The 21,695-nt window shown below is 34.8% G+C and overlaps 2 protein-coding genes across 3 annotated transcripts; one reads left to right on the forward strand and one right to left on the reverse strand.

Moving 5' to 3' along the window:
- Positions 1-12,035: 12,035 nt before the first annotated feature.
- On the reverse strand, positions 12,036-14,755 carry LOC113050810 (cytohesin-interacting protein-like). The gene is made up of 8 exons (XM_026214127.1): positions 14,605-14,755; positions 14,395-14,435; positions 14,241-14,295; positions 13,998-14,100; positions 13,815-13,905; positions 13,286-13,352; positions 12,991-13,057; positions 12,036-12,273 (listed from the first exon to the last, which is right to left on the reverse strand). The coding sequence occupies exons 1-8, from the start codon at positions 14,740-14,742 to the stop codon at positions 12,185-12,187; spliced, it is 651 nt and encodes a 216-aa protein (XP_026069912.1). The 5' UTR covers positions 14,743-14,755; the 3' UTR covers positions 12,036-12,184.
- Positions 14,756-16,023: 1,268 nt separating this feature from the next.
- Positions 16,024-21,484, forward strand: LOC113050809 (uncharacterized protein C7orf57-like). 2 transcript variants are annotated; one of them, XM_026214126.1, is made up of 8 exons: positions 16,024-16,168; positions 16,611-16,685; positions 16,837-17,013; positions 17,441-17,534; positions 19,281-19,392; positions 20,463-20,545; positions 20,665-20,765; positions 20,866-21,484. In XM_026214126.1, the coding sequence occupies exons 2-8, from the start codon at positions 16,649-16,651 to the stop codon at positions 20,916-20,918; spliced, it is 657 nt and encodes a 218-aa protein (XP_026069911.1). In that variant the 5' UTR covers positions 16,024-16,168; positions 16,611-16,648; the 3' UTR covers positions 20,919-21,484. The 2 variants fall into 2 exon arrangements, with proteins under 2 accessions (XP_026069911.1, XP_026069909.1); XM_026214124.1 differs by having other exon boundaries at positions 16,045-16,206.
- Positions 21,485-21,695: the final 211 nt, after the last annotated feature.

A 21,695-nucleotide genomic window follows, 5' to 3' on the forward strand; every position in this document is an offset into this window, starting at 1 on the left:
CTTCCTTCAGAGTCCAGACTTCTGTTGTAACAATTCTGACCACACTGTTCATGACAATAACTGGCTTTTGTTTCCTAAGCATGATTAATGAGTCATGCAATGATCTCTTACGAAAGGGATGAGTTATTATGAAGGCATCTGGAAAAATATCATGTGAAGAGAAGACTTTTAGGTTAAGACATTTGGTTAAATAATCATGGTATTATGTAGTCTTATGTGGTGCAAGAAATCCTAATAGCATAACAGACTGAATCAAGGGTCTTTTTTTAACAAACTGCAAAGGGAACAAGGTGGATATTACAAACAGGCATGTATAAGAAGTAATTAAGAGGAAAATGACAGAGAAATGAGAGGTCCAGGGTGGGTCTGTCCCTCAGGTCCTTCATGAAGGACAGAAGACGATTTAATACTGAAGGACTGAGGGGTTTAAATGCCACCCAGAGGCCCGAGTAGAGATGAGTGCTGTTGTGTGTAAATATGGTAAATATCACATCCTCTACACTCACAGGCAGCGCAAACAAATATTCCCCTAAAAACTGACAATTGAGGAAGGAGTCTAGTGCACAGAAGATTTCAGAAGGAAAACGTTATGAATCAAACTTAGCATTATATTCCTTTGTATGGTAGCAGCAATAAATATGAATGTGAAAGATTTGTTGGATGTGCTCCTTTAAAAAAGTTCAACAGAAAAAAATATCTAAATAAATATACATATAAAGCAAAAAAAAAAAGAAAAAAAAAAGAAAAAAAAAAAAAGAAAGAAATATGAAATGTTGGGGGTCTTGGAAACATTTAATCATAGTTTTATCATTTATATATTTGGTCCCACTTTATATAAGGTGGCCTTAACTACTATGTACTTACATAAAAAAATAAGTACAATGTACTTATTGTGTTCATATTGTATTGTAAAACACTTTTGCTGCTATTGAGGTGTGATAGGGGTAAGGTTAGGGAGAGGGTTGGAGGTATGGCTAAGTTTAAGGGTGGGTTAAGGTGTAAAGTATGGGTCAACAATGTAATTATAAATGTAATTACAGAAATTAAATACAGATGTAATTACATGTAGTTTTTTATAAATATAAGTACAATGTAAAAACATGTATGTACACAATAAGTACATTGTACTAAATTATTAATTAAAATGTAAGTACATAGTAGTTAAGGCCACTTAATATAAAGTGGGTCCATATATTTTTATCATCTTCTTCTTAAATGCCTTTTATTTATAGGCTATTGTTTTAACTTTGTCCCAGATTTTCAATCTTAAACTATGAAAATTCATTATAATTTTTTTTTTTTTTTACTTTTAAAACTAATCTGTGAACTAAACATATGTATTTTTTTGTATTTAATTATTTAATTATCTGATGATATATATATATAGATTTATATATAGATATATATATATATATATATATATATATATATAAATCTTATTAAAACAAATAATATTAACAGAAAATAACATATACAAATCATATATAATAAATAAATAATAATAAATATATATATATATGTGTGTGTGTGTGTGTGTGTGTTTCAGGAGGCTTATTTTTTCTAAAAGTCTGCAGTGCCAAAAAGTGGCAAATCCCTTTAGGACCCCACTGAGACTGCTGAAGAGATGAAGCCCCCCACTGACCCAGAGCAGCAGACACTGTGTTACCAACCATACTATGGCCAGGGCCTGAGCTTGATAGGTGCAAGTCTTCATTAGTACACTGATCTTAAAACCAGTTAAACATATATTATGTTTTTTCATGTTCATGTTTTTCTGCATGTTCCCATTCATTATATCCATTAAAAAGAACTTTACATTTTGTTTTCAGATGCTCATACACAATATCTCTCTGGTCACTCCTAATTCTTTCAATGTGGTTTTAATGTTGTAATGTAATGTAGTAAACTAAACTAAAATAAATGCACCCAATATATTGGGTACATTTTGTTGATTATTATTATTGTAAGAACAATTGACAAAATACTGACAGCCCAATAAACAGTTTCATCTTGGTCTCATATTAACTTTTTCTCTTTATCAGAGCCAGAGACATGTTTAAATTATATTGTAATTTTAGAGAGGAGATATTAGGTGATAATCCATCTTCTTCTAGCACGATGAAAACTAATTAGAGAATGTGAGAGGAATGATGCTGAGGGAATGGCGGGATTTATCTTAAGAGCGGCACATTGACCATTGAAGAACAGTTCAATCAACTCAGAGTCATCTGTAAGCCTGAACCCGATCACTCGTCAGGTTCTCCCATCAGCCAAAATTATGAAATAATGATTAACTCTTGATCTGATGCTGATCAGATTGCTTTTGTGATGGGAGGTTGCATTGTCTGGGAAGAGATAGAACAGAGAAGTTACATAGAAAGTGTGGATGAATAATGAAACACTGAATCCAGCAGTAGCAGGACCACTGAAGTGAAGCGGGCCTCTTTCCCATCTCACAGCATTATAATATCTGCTTCTTTCTTTCAGAACATAAGAAATCACTATTCCCATACTTCAAGTTTTTGGCAGAATACATTTCCCACCATTCCGTGAGCTGATTCTTTTGTCTGTCTCCCTAGTCTCTCTTGTTTTGTTTGTTTCTCTCTCATTCTGTGTGTGTGTGGGGAAAGCGACTGTAAACAGTAGGCTCTCTGTGTTTTAGCATCTCTTTTGTCACAATTTTCCCTGACTACTTCTCTGCCTCCAGGCAGACAGATCATAATACTCTACAGTCCCTCAGACAGCAGTGGGAATATGAAATATTGTCTTGATTTCTATCCCAAATAGGAATTTTTGTACACCCACAAAGGTGTAAGTATATAACCACATTCTGTGTGTGTGTGTGTGTGTGTGTGAGAGAGAGAGAGAGAGAGAGAGAGAGAGAATCTGTGAACTTGGGAACAATACATCACAAAAAGCATTGAGCAACACACTTTCATTTTTCTAGAACGATAGGAACTTTCCATTTACTGTTAACACCAATTCTAATATTTGGTGTGAAAATACTTATATTCAATTATTTACTGATCTTAATTAATGGCTGGTAATGTGTCCATTCAGAGTCAGATTCAGAGACAGATTTGATCATTCTAAATCAGATTATGAAAAAGGAATATCTTAATGCATTGGTATACGCTTTTATTTTAAGTAGCTGGGTAGTGTTGTGAAACACTACAATGTTGCATTTTTTTCGACAATATTTAGGCAAAAAAAAAAAAATGTTTGTACAATATTCTGTCAACTAAGATTAAGAAAAAAAGGCGTCAGATTTGGGATTGAACAACTCTTGTGAATCTGCTGTTTTCAATGAATTGGTCAAGCTGTTATTATGAATCAAGTCTGGTTGAGTCCAAAATCGCATATACTCTCTGAGTAAATACTTCTTATTATAGTAGAGTACTTTGCAATCATTAAAAATGTCTGTTAGTATTAATGTGTGTATGAATGTAGTATGAAAGCAATGAATAGTGTGAAAGTCTTGTCTTTGTCATGTGACCTACCCGTGTCAGTTGTGTTTCACTGCCATTCACAGATCCATGGCCTCATGGTAAAGTCTCCACGGGATGCCCTAGGAAGTAGCAGGTCCTCCAGGTACTTCTTCCCTACTGTTCTATGAATAATGACTTTTCACAGTTTTGTGTCTATGGTAGGAAAATATGTATATTTGGATACAGTCTTTTTTTTTATTTTTATATTTATGCAGTTTGATTTCGTCAGAGTGGTTAAAAAATAAATGATCCATACACTCAACCGAATCGGGTGCGCACAAACAAACACACACACGCACACACTGATTAATGCTGTACTCTTGTTAACAGTGTTTGACTTGATGAAAGGAAATGGTTTAACTTTATCTGTTCAATTAATAGGCATTACAACAAATTGAAATATACTGTTATACTGATTTATATATCAAATATGAAAAAGATCTAAAGAGTAGCTTGTAGCTTAGCTAGCTACGTTTCTTGCCCAGCACTGCCTAACTCTAAACCTATCATAAAGTTACCTTCCTGCTTTTTTTTACGGTTTCATTAAAACAGTATTATGTTTATTCTACCACTTCCCTCATGCAGTTGATTTTAGGTTTGAATGTTTTTGTCGAACATTTAGCCTGTTCACGCTCTAAACTGAAAATGAGGCACCTTAGTAGGCTATATCTCTGATTTGATACCTTGCGACCTTGACTCGAGCTAATCAGGTGAATCTTATACTGGTCTTCATTTCCCACAAAGCAGGGGGGCTGCACAGAGGAGATTAACGAATTAGAAATTAAAATGCCGTCCTTTGGGAAACCCGACTTGGTCCCTGCATAAACTCTTCCCCACCCCCACGTCAGGCCGTCCGCTGTCTGTGTCTTCTCAGAGCAGTTATCAAGCACCTGTGCATTGTGTTTCAGTACAATCACACTTCCTCTCCGCTCAACCCCTTCCTCCTGGACTCTGTGGTCAGCTGTGGTGGAAAGCCATACTTATTCGATGCATTGCAGGCGGCCATCTCTTCAGACCATCCCTGGTTTGGTGATAAGAAGTGCAATGGTTCACAGCCATCACAATGGATGCCTGTCACTCAAAGCTTAAAGAGACCCCAAAGGACCACTCACCAGGAAAACCTCTTGTGACCTCCACTATCCTGGGGTCACCCTTTCTAATTCCCTTCCCCCTGTCCTCTCTCTCTCTTTATATGAAGGTCTCTCTCTCTCTCTCTCTTTTCATTCCATGCATATGCAATAATTAGAATATATAATAGACAAATCCATTCTTTAAAAGCACTTTATGATTAAGGCACGATGTATGTAAGCGATGTATGCATTTGTTCGTTTATATGATTGTATTAATTTGTGTTGTATTTGAAATATTAATAATAATAATTCATATTACACACTTTGAACCACAAAATATTATACAAATGTTAAAATATTCTTATTAATAATAAATAAATATTATTTATTATAATTTTTACATTTGATTTTATTTGCTCATGAGAGTTTATGATTGCATGGAGTCTATCTATCTATCTATCTATCTATCTATCTATCTATCTATCTATCTATCTATCTATCTATCTATCTATCTATCTATGTCTATCTGTCTATCTGTTTCTGTTTTTCTGCTTCTTTATAATAATAATAATAACAATAAAACTAAAAATATATTTTATTACTATTTTAATATAATACCACAATTACTAATAATTTAAATTAAACAGAATTGTAATTTATTTTTAAAATCATATTTTATTAGCCCATGAAATTTAAAGATGGTATTTTGGAGTCTTTTGGAACTGGGTTGGTTTTGTTACCATTGTTAATTATTGGGTTTTTGTGCAGGAGACAACGCCACCCCAGAGAAATGAGTTTTTCCGAAGCTATTTAAATCAGAATTCCCCCTAAATGATGCGAGACGTCATCAGTTCCTGTGTGTTCTGTCATGGCATGTCCGCTGTGAGCCACTGTGACGCCACCGGTCTCTGGAGCTGACCTGAAGAGAGAATGGACAGCGGAACAGGCCTCCAGTAAGACATCACACCCACCCACTGAATGCACAAAGAAAAGTGACCCCTCCTGACCCCACCCCATGTTTACCACAAGACGCAAGCTTTCTATTTGTCTCTCACCCCCTTTAAACTCAACTGAACGACTGAAAGTTTCCAGTGGAGCTGGAACACTCGCAGGCTTTGTGAACGAAACACTCTGATAGCTCCTCTTTTTCTCTCATTGTCTCTCTCTTTCTCTCTGTGTCTTGAATATTTTCCGCAGCAGCTCTCTTCCATCCTTTACAAAGCTGTCATTGTGGAGCGATCATGGCGTGAGGGGGCTTCATGAATGTCTGCCGTGGAGTCAGGGCTCAGTGGGCCGCTCTCCCAGCACACAAACACTGACGGGTGACTCACACTTCCGAGGCGACCTCTCGCTCTCAAATCATCATTTATTCTGTACGTCGTCCACAGATCTGTTAGAAGGAACACGTCAGCATCTGTGGATTCATTTGCAAATAAAATACAGAGCTGGGATTTACTGTACTTTCACAAAAATTGTTATACAAATTATACAAACATTTATAAAGTGGCCTTTTAGACACTTAAAACACAAGGACCCCCCAGATATTTTCATTTATAAAAGCTAAATAAAATAAATAAATAAATTATTTATATTTATAGAGTACATCTTTTTATTTACCCACCATTGGAGTATACTGTTATATATGTATAAACCTGAAAATAATAAAATGTTTTTGGGATTAATTTCACAAATGTGAATTCTGACTATTCTTTAGAAAGCAGCATGAAACAATAATGTCAAATTCTATGAATGTTGTTTATTTATTTTTTATTTTTTATTAATATTATTATTATTATTATTATTATTACTACCTTTTTGAAGCTATACTTTGTTCTCTTGGCTTTTCCATTGACCCCTTATATCAGTGTTATTTTAGTATCATTGATATACAATTATTGATTTTGTTAATATTTTTAATTCAAATTTTAATATTTTCTGTTTTCATAATTTAGTTTCTATCATGTATTTCAGTTGACATTTATTTAATTTCAATTAACAAAAATGTTTTATATCTTAAAATTCTGGTTTTATATCACAATAACAATGCAGGTATTTTATATTACAGGGCATTTAAAGCCTACCATAAGTAATAAACTTTTTTCCATGATAAGGGTGTGCTGTTTTTATTTTATTTTATTTTTACTTAGTTTGGAGTTTTGTTACACTGTATTATTCAATAAAATGTACACAAATGTACACACAGTGTGGCTTTAGTGTTCAAACATCTGATTGTAATAGAGACTTCATACTTCAAAAGTTGCAACCCATGAGAGACATGTTCCCTTTTTATCTGACATAAAACTAGCAGACAAGTAAATGTTCCTTGCTCCATAAACATGCCTCAAACAGGCAAGGATGGACAGAGGAAGTCAGAAAGAGATGCGTAAAAGCCCCGGGCCAGTCGTGGCATTTCAGCCCACCGTGATGCAACCTGCTTTCTGGGGAGACAGAAAGAGTGAGAGCGACAAAACCAGAAAGAAAGAGGAAACAGCCGAAAAGAGATGGAGAAAGGGAAAATGAAAAGCCGCACCGCTCTGTCAGGAAAGGTCAATAACGAGCCTAAACCACGGGGGACGTGTGTTGCCCAGGAAGTGCCTTCCGACCCCCAGCCCAGGGATGGTGCACCACAACAGTCACAAACCTCCCGTTGCCATGGCAGCGTGACATTTGTCACCATTCAAATGAGGCCCGGACCTGACTTAAACAAGCCAGGCCAAAAGCCCTGTCATGTTTTACCCAAGTAAACCCCCAGCAGAATTATGAAAACATTAAAGTAACCTGCAGTACATTACGATCAGCCAGCAGCAGGTGATGTGGCTGCAGGAATGGAAGTGATATTGATAAACTGCCTTCAAATAAAAAGCAATTAGTGAGATTTGTAATGTAAAGTTCAGGCATTTATACAGCTAACAGAGGAAACAACCCCAAACCCACACAGACTCCCAATGAGCCATTAGAGACGGGCTAGAAAAACACAGAGACATAAATAAAAGAGTCCCCTGGGTCATAAACACCCAAATTAAACTAATTACTGCAGTAAATATCTCATTACATTGATTATACATACATTAGATGCCATATAAAAAATGATTAGTAAAACAACGGTAAACAATTTGTTGCTCTTCCTTCTTGTTAATTGAGCTGGGTGAAGTTTGATTTTATTATCCAAGTTGTCTTTATATTATGGTTGTATATTAGATTGGTTTATAAAGTGCTGTCACAACAGAACACATAACAGTCAGGATCTTGCTTAGAAAAGTACACGTGATCACGGATAATGTTCAAAAATTCAAATGAAGACGTTGTTACACATTAACAGGAATGAAATATGTGAAAGTTCACGAGAGACAGGTCACGCTAATCTTTTATACCAAGACAAAACAATGCTGCCATCTAGTGGTAAGGAAAATATTATATTATATTATATTATATTATATTATATTATATTATATTATATTATATTATATTATATTATATTATATTATATTATATTATATTATATTATAAAAACATTCAGATGTTTTGTCTCAACTTGCTTATAAATGCAAAGATATATACAGACAGTTTTAAACCAATTATTACACAGATTTTATTCATCTTCAACAAATGAAAAAAAAAATTGTGCAGCCGGAGAAAAAGAAAAACTTGAACAGATTACATGAATACAGTTTCTAGTGTGGCAGATATCAAGTAACATTATGTCATTATAGAAAACAATGAAAACGACTAATTGTCCAAAGATATTAACATTAACATTTAGTCATTTAGCAGACGCTTTTATCCAAATGAAGACAATTGGAAGCAATCAAAATCATCAAAAGAGCAATGATATACAAGTAAACAGTAAAATTTTCATTCAACTAAAAGTAATAAAAATGACAAAAACACATTATAAAATGACTAAAACTTTTGCCAAATTTAAAACAAAGACCAAAAATAAGAAGAAAAATAAAAGCTAACTGAAAATAGGACTACTAAAATCTACAATATAGTAGCCTACATAAATCTAACTAAATGTCTACTGTTGTTTATTTTTAAACCTTAAATATAACCTTAGATATAATCACAGTATGCATATATGCATGTATTCCATATACAAATCTGAAAATGGAAATGATAAATTGCCGACTATTATGTCTATTGTTGTATTTTAAAACTTGTGAGCATGTTTTACAAAGCTATGAAACCATAATCATAATCAACATTAGAAAGCTGCTAGCTTTCAATTAGAATAACATTTTTGAACAGGAATACAATAATGCCCTTCATACTGTGTGCTTACTGTAACTGTAAGTTCTTCCAGTAATTCATTAATGCTGATTTGGCAAGTAGAGATCAGACTGCATGACTGCATGTTATTTAAAGGAGATTTCATGAAGGAAAAATCTCATTTGTAGACAAATACATGTTGTTTTCACGGCTCGCTGCCAGATGATGGGTGATTTAAAACCAGTTTTCTGAATGCTTTAAAGATTTCTACAAAATGTGATCTCTACAACTACTGATTTCTACTCAAATGTGAAATAGGCTGAAATTAAGCAGTGACAAAATACTGTTCATGCTTTTTACCTATGAAGAAGTTTAACAACCACATACTTTTGAAGGATCCACATGAAAACATACATGATGACGCCACTCAGTTCTTACGTTGAGTATGTGTCTCTGATCTCTGATAACATTCATCACTGTTATACATCCAGCATGGACTCAAACTCATCTATTCTCTGCTTTGTGTTTCCTCTCTTAATCTTCCTGTAGCTGACAGTGTTGTACCTGCTAATAGGGCGGTTGTTTTCATCCTTCTCAAATTGCCGGATTGACATCTCGACCGAAGACTGGAAACCATCAGCCAATTCATCCTCTTCTTCCTCTTCATTCTGCTCTCTATTATTCACACTTATTTCTTCTTCATTCTTTTCTGCATTGTTCTCACTCATTTCTTGATCCTCTTTATCTGAATTCTTCTCACTTTCATTAGCCGGCTCTTCAGGTGTGCTAGTCTTTTGGGTTGCTTCTTCTGTTTGACCGTTCATTTGCTGTTTCTCAGTTTCCAATGTGCCCTTGTCGTTCTGCTCCATTGATGTCACTTCCTGTCCTGTGATTGCAGCAGTTGTTGTAAATTTATAAAGTAAAAGAGATACAGTTCTTCAGTTTGAGTTCCAGTCCATTTACCCCAAAACCAACAGATGTTCAAACCAAGCGGACAAGAATCATTCTAATAATTGGATTCTGTATTTAAATGATAATTAAAAAAAATGTATATATGATATATGTCATCAGTATTCAGATGACAGTCAATGTCTATGCCTCTGATCAACACAATGGTTTGTCATGTCCAAATTAGGAAATTGCTTTTTGTGAAGCCTCAAAAGGATAGGATGAAACTTGGCAAAAGATGCAAAGTTGTTTTGAGGAATTTTAATTTGAGTTGACTAAACAATGTGACCAACTGCTGGAATGAGAACAGCAAGTGCACAACTCTTCCTGTATGTTTCAACAATGAGAGGCCTTACGTAACATGTAAGAAATGACCAATTGTGCCATCCCGCTGTATAAATACAGAAAATGAGAATATCTGTCCAAGTAACCATGTCTAGAGATCTTTCAAATTAGTTTTTGAAGGTATCATTGCTGTCCTCTTTATGGTTATGTAATTTTTCTTACCAAAATTAGATTTTCCTCAACATAAAATGACTTATGCACATTGAAAAGTAAACCAAACCACCTGAATGTGAAAAGTTAATGTGACCAGTCTATGGAGGAGATTACATTGCTAGTACAAAACCTCATTTTACTCACTCAATAATGTGTCTTACCTTGTTCGTGTTGGCTCTCTGGCACGCTGTCAGAAGGTCTGACTCCGGTTCCTGTGGTTTGGGAAGGATAGCAAAGCTTGAAGGAGAAGAATGCTCAGAAGTAGTCTCTTGTAGCTGTGTCTGTGTCTGTGTCCCTTCCTTCACGACTCGGTGGAATCTACTGGCATTGGGTGACGCAGCCTCATTCTCATTCCCAGTGGCAAAGTTGATGAGAATTTCATCCCCATTGTTTGGAGAACAGTGTGGTTTGGGTTCTAATTCGGGGAGTGAGCATGGGATGGTGGGATTAATGGGTTCAATGGATATTCAGTTCAAAAACTGGCACTCTCTATTTTGAGTTTCTTTATGAGGATGTTCAAATATTTCGAAGATTTGAGTCTCTGTGTTGCTCTAATGCAAATTTTTGTTTTCCTAGACTTCCTAGACACAAGAATAACAGGCTTTCTGTCATGTGCATATTATATTTTCACAGTCCAACATCTTTTGGAGGTGTCAAATAGTCAGCCTTTATGGGAAGGGGGTGTCACTTTTTTTTTTTCACTGTTCCCTCATGAAAAAGAAGTGTGCTTAGAGGTAATTGTACTGAATGTACTCTTGTAGTGCACTTTAAATCCTAAAAATATGTTTTAAAAACTGTGCTTGCAGATAAAATTATGTTATTGAAATAAAAGGCCATATAAATGTACTCAGAGAGAACACTTTCATGTTTCTCAACACAGTAAAGTGCCCTTTTAAAAAGTGCAAATTAATAAATTAAAATGATCTTTTGTTGTGCTTTAAAGAGCTCACTTACTTTTAATGCCTTGCCTAATAAGATATGAAACCACATGTAAAGCACTCCATTATAATGACATTTAAAGTAATACATTTTCATTAATTACAAATATTTAAATACATACCAAACACGTTTTAATAGAAATGCCATTAAATGTATGTATTTTGTTTTACTATAAACGCTTGTTGGTACATTCAGTAAAATACACTTTAACCATATTCCAATAAATCAGAAGTAATTATGAAATGACATATAAAATATATATGTTCATACTTAAGTGTGTCGAAAAGTGGCAAAGTTAAGTTTTAAGTATATTGCATTTAGTCAATTTAAACTGTATAAAAAAAATCTATAAAAATTGTGTGGGTTATCTAAGAAATTAGCAAAATCTTACTTGGGTTTACATCAGTTTGGTTGAGCTTTGTATGCTCACCATTCAACACTCACTGTAAAGATATTCTACTTTTAAGAAAATAAAAATAAGGTGTCCGAGGGGTCGTACGCAGAATGAAGCATCAATTTTTTACTGTCAGTCAAGTCTTATAAAAGTGATGAGAATGACCGGGTTTGTCTCTGATACTTGATGTACAATAAATGACGTGTCATTTCCTGCCATGCTTAAGATCGGTGTGCTGAATGAGAAATGCATCTGCTGTTTTACCACTGACTGAGATGATATCTGGGAAACCTACGTAAACAGCAGACAAAGCGACTTATGCAAACCACATTCAGCAAGACAGCAGCAAAACTTCATTTGTTATAAAAGTTTATTAAAGAAGCATTATATAAATATTATGAATATAAAATGAATAAATATTAGTGCACTTTGTATATAAATACACAAAAAACATGTAGACAAAATATATTAGATCAAATTAAATAAAATGACAATAAAAATGACTGCTTAATAGTGCAAAATACACAAATACAGTACGGATAACACAAAATGCAGTATGATTGAAATAAATAGTTAAATCTTATATTGTACATCAATATTTAGACTAATTCAAAACATGATGTTCAGTGATTCATGATTCATGATTCAGTCTGTTTGATTGGACTGAAAGTGGAAGCAGAAGATCCTGTAGGAAGAGTATAAGGCTTCTGGATGTTTTCAATGGCACCTGAAAACAGAGAAACAGATTGATTTAAATTTACTTGCACTTAAGTGTTTGTGTGGACATAATAGTAGATAACTGAAATGAATAACAATGGTTCAACTGAAAATATTTATTAGAGCTATTTTTCTACTATTTATCACAAATTATTATTCATTATAAAGTATTATGCTATTCTATGTAATACTTTTTAACATATGTAATTCCTGTAAGTTCTGTAAGATCCCCTAAACGTTTCTGTTGATGCATACTCTTAAAAAAATAAAGGTTCTTTATTGTTATAAGGTTCCATGGAGGACCTTTAACATCCATGGAACCTTTCCATGGCATAAAAGATCCTTTAGATGATTAAAATGTTCTTAACACTACAGAAAAATGGGAAACCAATGATTGTTCTTTTAAGGCATCACCAAATATATATTGTGCTTGAATAAACCAGTCCAATTGCTGTCAAGACATATTTTACATGAACTGACAAAACATTTTTAGATGGTATTTGTGCTGAAGTTTCATATCAGAACAGTATCAAGAATTGTCAGTAAAGTATCTTCCCGTAAAAGCCGAATTTCTCCATGTAAGCACACATGACGCCCACACACACACACACAGATGCTTTTGCTGGCATCATGATATCAAAGTGTGGCTTTATGGGAAATGATGTGTTTCTATTGTGGTAGTTGATAACCACATCTCTCTGTCTTACTCTCACACATGAACACACACCTCTTGTCAGACGCACTTCCTCTGTGATGAGTGTCTGAAGCTCTTCGCATTTCTCTGTAAACTGTTGCTGTAGTGTGGTGTAAAGGTGAGGGGGAAACACACAGAAAGAAAAAAAACCCGGTTAACAATGAGGAAACCAGTTTTATTCACAATTCACACAGTTACCCAATACAACATCATTACCGTAAATAACCACTGATGCACAAGTTAAGCAAGACAGTATAAAAATACACTATTATGGTATAAAATAGGACGGATGTTATTAAGAAGTTTTCAATATTTTGAAAAAAATCACCTGCAGGAGATAAAGCTTCCGAAGCAATTGCCTCTGCTTTTCTGTAGCACCTCTGATAACCTCCAACCTTCAGTCAACACAAGAGAAATGTAGGGTTAGGACTGATTCACAGAGCTTAATAACAATAAAACTACTTTGCTAAGACAATATTTGTATAGGCTAGTATTTGTAGTATTGTGTAATATTGTAAAAAATAGTGCAGTACAATAAAAAAAAGTGTCAATAAAATATAATGAAATGTGATGCTTCACACACAAGACACAACTTCTGTAAACATATTTTTAACCATAAATAAACAGATTACATGTTTCTTGTTTAAAAAATGCTAAAAATAAATTAATAGAAGTATATTTATTTATAATAATAGTAATAATTTAAATATGTCGATTTTTTTGTAATTCACAACTATTTTTACACAGCATAATGTAAAATAATTCAGGGAAACAATGCAGCATCTTACATTATTTTCCCTTTAGACTAGTGTTTAACTGTACGTTCATGTTTATAACATTTTAACATATCAACTTACATTAAGATGGAGGATTTTTGAACCAGCTCGTTGATCTGCTGAAGAGTGGATCCAGCAATGCACACACTGTTGACTGTTATAATAACATCACCTGAGGTGAGAGAGACGAAGAGATTTGAATAATGAGAAAGTGTGAATGACACTGGTGCGTGACAGAAATGAGCAGGTATCTTGATAACTCACCGGTCAATAACCCACTACTCTCTGCAAGACTGTCCTCCTTCACCCAACACACACATGAGCACAAATCCTGCTCAGCACTGATGCTTCTCTCAACACTGCCTTTCTGTGGACAGGGAGTAAAGACCCAATCAATTCATCATCCAAAATTCAATTACCCCCTGACAGATAATAAGCCTTTAGACAGCTTGAATGAATAGAGAGAAAATTATAAGAAGAGTATGAGAAGAGAGAGAGGGTGGTTACCTGGATGTCAAACCCAAAAGTTTCATTTTCTTTTCTTCTTAAAACAACACTTTTCCTGTTAACCATGCAAGAGACACAGAGTCAGACCAACTCTAATGTTGCATATGTGAGTCGACAAACTTATAATTCAAATCAGTAACTATTTTTTTTTTACCTTATATACTGCTCTGTCGTTTTGTCTTGGGATTGCACAACCTATAAAAATAACAGTCCAATTTGTTAATCATAAACATAAGTCGCTAGGTTAATATATTGTTTGTATAGATATTAGATATCAAATGCTAGAGAAATATCAAATCCTACCCAAGATCCAGCATAACAAAGAAAGTCAGAAATCAACTTTTTAAAATGACTAGTCACTTACATTTCTTTTATCTTTGTTCCTGATTGTTTTATGATCATTAGTGTTCTTCTGTGTTTTGTGTCCAGTGTTCAGCAGGTTGCTTGTCGCACAGCTGCTTTTCCCCAGCAGTTTTCTTATGTATTGAAGAGATGCTGTCATCTTCAGACTGTATGCTGACATCTCTGCTGCTGAGAACGTCGCTCCTTCGGCTTTTACACACGCCTCTGAACGGATGTCATGTGACCTCAGTAAAGTCCCCTGGGCTTCACAAACTTTAGATTTTACTGTAAGTCTGTCAAAGGTGCTTAAACTCGCCTCTAAAACAACAACAAAAACTACATCTATATTAATAGCCTATGGACGCATATATTTTGCGTTCACTTTTCGCAGAATGAAGTTGTTAATGTACATTTCGATTTATTCATTAATTATTTTGCCCAATTTATTAATTTACAAGCAGAAAATGCATCCTATGGCCTATTTAGATGAAGATGAACAGGCTAGCTTATAACTTTATTTAGCTTAAATAATGAATTCACTGCCTTTAAATAGGGCAAATAAATGGGTCTAAATGTCTTCATGCATTAAAATAGTAATAAAGAACTGATCAAGCTCAACAACATATTTAAATGTATTTATACAACAGATTTAAACATAAACAACTTAATTCAACTGAACAAATGAATTCACAGCCACAGATTTAAACTTCCTTCAAAATAAATAAATAAATAAAGATATATAGTCTCATAAAAATATTTGCAGGGGTCTCATTTTTCATGATATCTCATTCAGATTTGAAATAGAAACTCATGAGACATGTGAGTTTCAACCCATTACTTTTTTTTTGTAGATTGCTCCAGGACTGATTTAATGTATTTTTAAATCAAATCAAAAAATATTTAAGTGTGGTAAATAAAAAATTCAAGGCACTTCAGTGTCTATAACTTTTAATATTTTTGAGCATCATCAAATCTTGCTGATGAAAAGTAAAGCCCAAATGGTGTTCTTTCCAAAGACACCAAAATTATGTTTGTAACACACTGAAGTAGGAAACTGTTACAATTATGAGTTAGGTTGAACACTTTGAGCTGTAAGTCCCATAATGAGGGGTCAGGTTAACAGGTTAAAAAGACATTATGTAGACTGTGGGGAGAAACATCATACAGTTAAGGTTAGTTAGTAAAAATTAAACTGTTCATTTTTATTTGTGCTGGCTCGGATACAAATGTTAACATATAAAGTATTATTACATTTTAAAATTAACATTAAGGTTAATCAATGCTTTAGTTTGGGAGAATGGGTATTGAATCTTCGTGCTTTATTTTCTGTTGGCAATTTGAAAATAAGGTTTCATATGCTACACTTTGCCCCATAGAAAAGCTATGTATGCCCTTGCTTTATGTAGGCCCATCCCCTGAAACGTGTGTGTCCTTGCCCCGTGTGGAGGTGTGTTTCCCCGCTTCTATCCAGTAGGTGGCAGGCAAGGCGTCTCCCGGTTCAGTGCGCAGCTCTCTCTGATGAAGAAGAAGAAGAAGAAGCATCTAGGCGTCCCCCCTTGCCCCTTCTGCGCGCTGATTTACACGACGTAAGCTTTGTCTCTCCAACATCCTTTTGTAGCCTCTGGTATGTCACCAACTATGCAATTTATTATATTAATTTTGCTCCCAATTTTGTTTTGTTTAACTGTAAAGGCTGTGATCTATTTTTTTAAATGTGCGCTGATAAATGGCGTGTCTTGTACAGATGATGCTTGTGGTCCTGATGCTGCTTTTGTTACTAGGCGACCGGGTTGGTTCGCGAGCTAAATGATAAAAAAAGAAACATTTTGTGAGATAGCTAATATAACCACAGTGTTTTAAAACGTAATCAGTAATGGCAGCATGTATTAGCTTTGCTAAGTTAGCACTATACACGGCTGCCGAGCTGGTTTAACTGGATTTTTAAGCGCGCATTTAAGGACAATAGTTCGACTGACCTTCTATTTGGTACAAATGCTAAGCATTAACTTTCTCTTTCTGCAATTTCAGCGCTATCAAACCATCACTGACCACTAAGACACCCAGTCATGGCTGCCGAACCTAATTATCGACGAACAAAACCTGGTAACGGCCCTCCTGGGAAAACCATTATGTTGAATCTTTTTTGCACATCAATTTATGCCTACATTGCTGTCACATAATACATGAATGGTGTTTTCCAAAAGCATTTCTGATTAAGGCAAATGACAGTACAAGTATTATAATTTGATTGTAGGTGTTAGGACAGCTAACATTGCTAATTCAAATGGAGCTGCTGGGCCCTCGTCACAGATTCCAGGCTTATCTGCATCTGCCGACATCACTCCTGAGGAAAAAACGAAAGGAAGACGTGTAGGAATTCAGGCCTCCGACTCGGATTATGTTAAACTTGCAAAACAAGGAGGACAGAAGGGTAATTGTGTCACACTTGCATAGAATGTATTATTTTCATTTTTATCATCAACTTTGCCAAGATTTACAATATGTTAAAAGTGAAGTATATATTTACCATTACTGCAAAAATGTTCAGGATATTATACAAAGTGATTGTGAGAAATTATCACAAAACCTTACCTAAACTGTGCACAGTATTTAGTGACTTATTGTTAAATAAAATGACCAATAGTTAGGAGATTTTTACACAAAACTGAATTACAAAACACAAAATCAGCTTGTAGATGATGCTTGGGATCCTGATGCTGCTTTTGTTACTAGGTGACCAAGTTGACTCGCAAGCTAACTGATAAACAATAGAACATTTTAAAGGAATAGTTCAAATAACCACAGTAGATTTGATTCCTTTTAAACACACCCATGATTATCTTTCAATTCTGACATAGGTTTGTTGAGGCATGATGACCCTGTGGAAGCTAGACCTTACTGTTGCTACAAACCCGCTAGTTGGTTCTCTGACACAGCTGATGATCAAGAGAGGTGAGAATTTGTCAGCCGGCATGGAGTTGTTTTGTACAGAAATAATAAATGGAGCCAAAAGCCTCGGAAATACAACATTTTGATTTAAAGAACGATCCTAGATAGATTAGAAGATATCTCAATTCAGTACAAATTGTTTGGCTACAAGCCATTATGAATGTGTCAATTAAGGAATTGTTTACCCAAAAAACAAAAATGTACTCACCCACTGGCTATCAAAGTTGTAGTTGAGTTTGTGTCTTCATCAGAACAGATTCGCAGAAATTTAGAATGACATAACTTGTTCAGCAATGGATCCTCTGCAGTGAATGGGTGCCGTCAGAATGAGAGTTCAAACAGCATCAGTAATCCACACAACACCAGTCCATCAATTAACATCTTGTGAAGCAAAAAGCTGTATGTTTTTAATAAATAAATTAATCATTCAGATGAGTCCTCTGTCCATTACTGTTGCTTTATCCAATTAAAAAAGTAATCTCCTCTAAATCAGGAGAGAAATATGCACAGCTCATGCTCCAATTACAAGCAAAAACAGTTCAAAACTGATTTTGATGTGAGAGGACAACATGGTATGTAATTTTTCCTTTAAGAAAGTGTTAATAAGGATTATAGACTTTTTTTTTGCTTTTTTGGCTAAAAGCAGGGGTTTAAAGATAAAACTTCCTAATGATGGATTTGTAATGAATTAAAACACAGCTTTTCTCTTAACAAGATATTAAAGGATTAGTTCACTTCCAGAAAACCCCCCCCATGTCATCTAAGATGTTCATGTCTTTCTTTCTCCAGTCACAAAGTAGTGTCTGTGATGTCACCCGTAGGTATTTGAAGAGTGCTTTTTTTGAAGCCTAGAGTGGGCGGAGTCGACAGTCGCCATCTTGCCAGCGTGTCACACCCAGATAATGGAAAATAAGAAAAGAAGTGGGACAGCAGCGGCAATCCACCTGTCACTCAAGTGGCCACGCCCTTAATTATGCAGAACTTTAAAGCTTAATATAATTTAAACGGATGACCATTCCAACTTGATTACGTAATGTGTGAATTTGCAGATGTGCATCGCGGAGCTAGTGCAAGACAAGCAATTGTGGTAAAAAGTATAGAAATTTGTATTTGTATTTTTTTTTTTTTTTGAAAATGACAGATCATTTCCTAGGCTGGGATCGTGTAGAGCCCTTTGAAGCTGCATTGAAACTGCAGTTTGGACCTTCAACCCATGCGGTCCGATTGAGGTCCACTAAATGGGGAAAAATCCTGGAATGTTTTCCTCAAAAACCTTAATTTCTTTATCAGAAAGACATGAACATCTTGGATGACATGGGGTGAGTAAATTATCAGGATTTTTTTTATTCTGGAAGTGAGCTAATCGTTTAATTGATGAACTGTAGTCGTGTGGATTACTTGTGTATTATTGTGTTTGAACTCTCATTCTGATGGCACCCATTCACTTCAAGGATCCATTGGCGAGCAAGTGATATAATGCTAAATTTCTCCAAATCTCTGAAGAAACAAACTCATCTACAAGGCTTGGATGATTTAGGATAGTAGATTTTTTTTTTATTCTTTTAAGGCTTTCTAAATCTAGCATGACATATTCAGGCAGTTCAACCTGGTCCATATAGGGTGACATGGAGGACCTATATTCTTCTCTCAGTAAAATTATAGGGTTGTGTTGAGACAAAGGGGTGTGCCCCATCCATCCGGTGTGGTGGTGTGAAACTGGGGTTCAATCATGTGATCTTATGCTTACAGCGGAAGTAATGCTACTACCCCTGATGGAATCAGCAAGTCTAAAGGGGTCTTACAACACCTGGAGGCCCCATTTGGAACTGATAACTGTTCAGCCTGGGATGCTGGTAAAAAGGTGACTGGACTAGCACAGACCATTCTTAAACCTCCCATACTTCCTCCTGCCATCATATTACAAACAGTCTTTAAGTTGCCTTTTTTTGCCATGCACCTACAAAACCATAATAGCGAAGAAATCTTCTTCATTTGAATAATTTGAGAAAAAACTCCAAGCTGCATGCTGTCGTTTTTGTTTTCCATCATTGTGATTCTGCTTTTTTTTTTTTTTGACTGGTCGACATAAAGATATGTCAAACCATGTTCTCTCATAGGACAACATATAGGAATTTAGCAAGACATCTTCTGTGTTTTCATTGAGACTTTTTATTGTACACATTTGATAAAATTGTTTGCTGCATGGCTATTTATGTCACACCGCATGGACTCTGTTTTGCAATGTTTTCCAATCCTTGTTGTCATAGTTACTGATTTGATTTCGTCTTTATGTTCAGGTATGTGTTTCATTATCTCCCCTACTTAAGTTCAGTTCTTTTTTGTCATTGATTTTCAGGTATTGTATAGCTGTTGAATTATTATTATTAAAGACGTATGCACAGCTTAGTTTGACAGTTTAGTTGTAAAGACAAAATACCCTACAATTTAAAATAATTTGTTGTAGTTAAGTTAGGGTTGCATACTATGAAAGCAGATACTGTTAAGTACTAATGTTAGTGAACAAAGACTTTCAAATGTAAAAACCAGTTTGTCATATTTGAACTATAAAGAACTGGTTCTTTTAGAACGCTGACTCAAATGACTGTGCTGTGGCTGTGTAACATTAGATCTGTGGTTCTCACTTCATGTCCTATGACGTTCATTGTAAAAACAGGAAATTGAATCATCTTATTGCATTATTAGTCATTTATTATTCTGCCTTCATGCTTATCATCTTTCTTTTTATGAATGATGTTTTGTTCCTATGTGTTTGCAAATTTCCTTTTTTATTGCTGAATGGAAATCGATTGTGAATTTTGAATTAATCACATGCGAAGAAGGTTTCGTTCGTAGCATTTCATACCATTATATGAAACTGTGAATAATTTAGTTTACTCCTAAAGTTATAAAACATTGTATTTCCTTAAACAGGATGCCAGCCATGCAACATCGGAGATGCAGAAACTCTCCCTAAGCCAAACCGAGATTGCAGAAGCCAACAAGTTCAAGAAGATGTATGTTTCTTTTTAAATATTTAGCCTCTTTTTTTTTTTTCAGATCCACAATAAAAACAATTATTAAAACTTTTGAAATGTTTTCAGTATATGTAAGTATTTGATAATTGTTTCTACAGTTCCCATGATAAGAAGGCGACAGCTCCAGTGAACATGTCCAAACTTTTAAGTTTTGGTTATGTTGAGGAAGAGAATAAATCTCTCGATGATGATGCTTCAAGTGAGACTTCATGTTTTTTATTATAACATCATGATTGGTTTGAATTTTGCATTTTATTTATATAATTGCAAAACTAACTTGTTTGTGTTTAATATTTTAGGCATTACCTCTGAGCAGACCAGCACCATTGCACCAGAGGATGAACTGGAATAAAGATGATGTCCCCAAAAACCCTTCTTCATGAATTGTTGTTCTCTCGTATCCACTAGCTCCTCTGCATCAGTCACCCGCTATCTGCTTTATGCAAAAACACATTTAGATATCTGTACCCCTAGAAGGAAAGGATATTTGTAAAGTGCAAACCAGCTGTTTCTCACCTCACATTGTCAATGGATATGACAAAATGTGTAAGCTGCAAACTCTTTATTACACACTCCATGTCTGTAAGGATCTGGTTTGAACACTTTGGGGGTGTTCTTATGGTCCAGTAGTTATCTAGTTGAGTGCATGATGAGCACACAAGAAGGTTACCTTAAAATGAATGACGCAGATGCCATTGGTAGGGATTTGAGAACCGGAAGGGGGTTCGGGGAGTTCGCGATTGTGAATGTCTGTTGTTAGTATTGATGTGATCGTAAATAATAATCACAGATTCAGTTGTTTTTGGTGTTCTATGCTGTTTAATTTGAATGTTTCTTCCTTCTGAAAACAATGTTTACACTTGCTGTCAGTTCACATGTATTAATGATAACTGAATAAATTTGCATGTGCATAAAATACTTTGTTTTAGTCATTGTTTCAAAGGCAAGTTTCAAAGGTTGAATGCATGGTTATCTTTACAGATTCTTCAATCAAAAATGCTAATCAAAAAAAAAAAAAAAAGGTGTACAAAATTATCAAACATTTTAATGCTAAATAATAATGAAAAGATATTAAGAGGATATAATAGTCAATCAAAAATACAAAAATCTTGCTGACCCCTGAAACAGA

This window comes from Carassius auratus, chromosome 31 (assembly GCF_003368295.1).
Source record: "Carassius auratus strain Wakin chromosome 31, ASM336829v1, whole genome shotgun sequence".
NCBI lineage: Eukaryota > Metazoa > Chordata > Actinopteri > Cypriniformes > Cyprinidae > Carassius > Carassius auratus.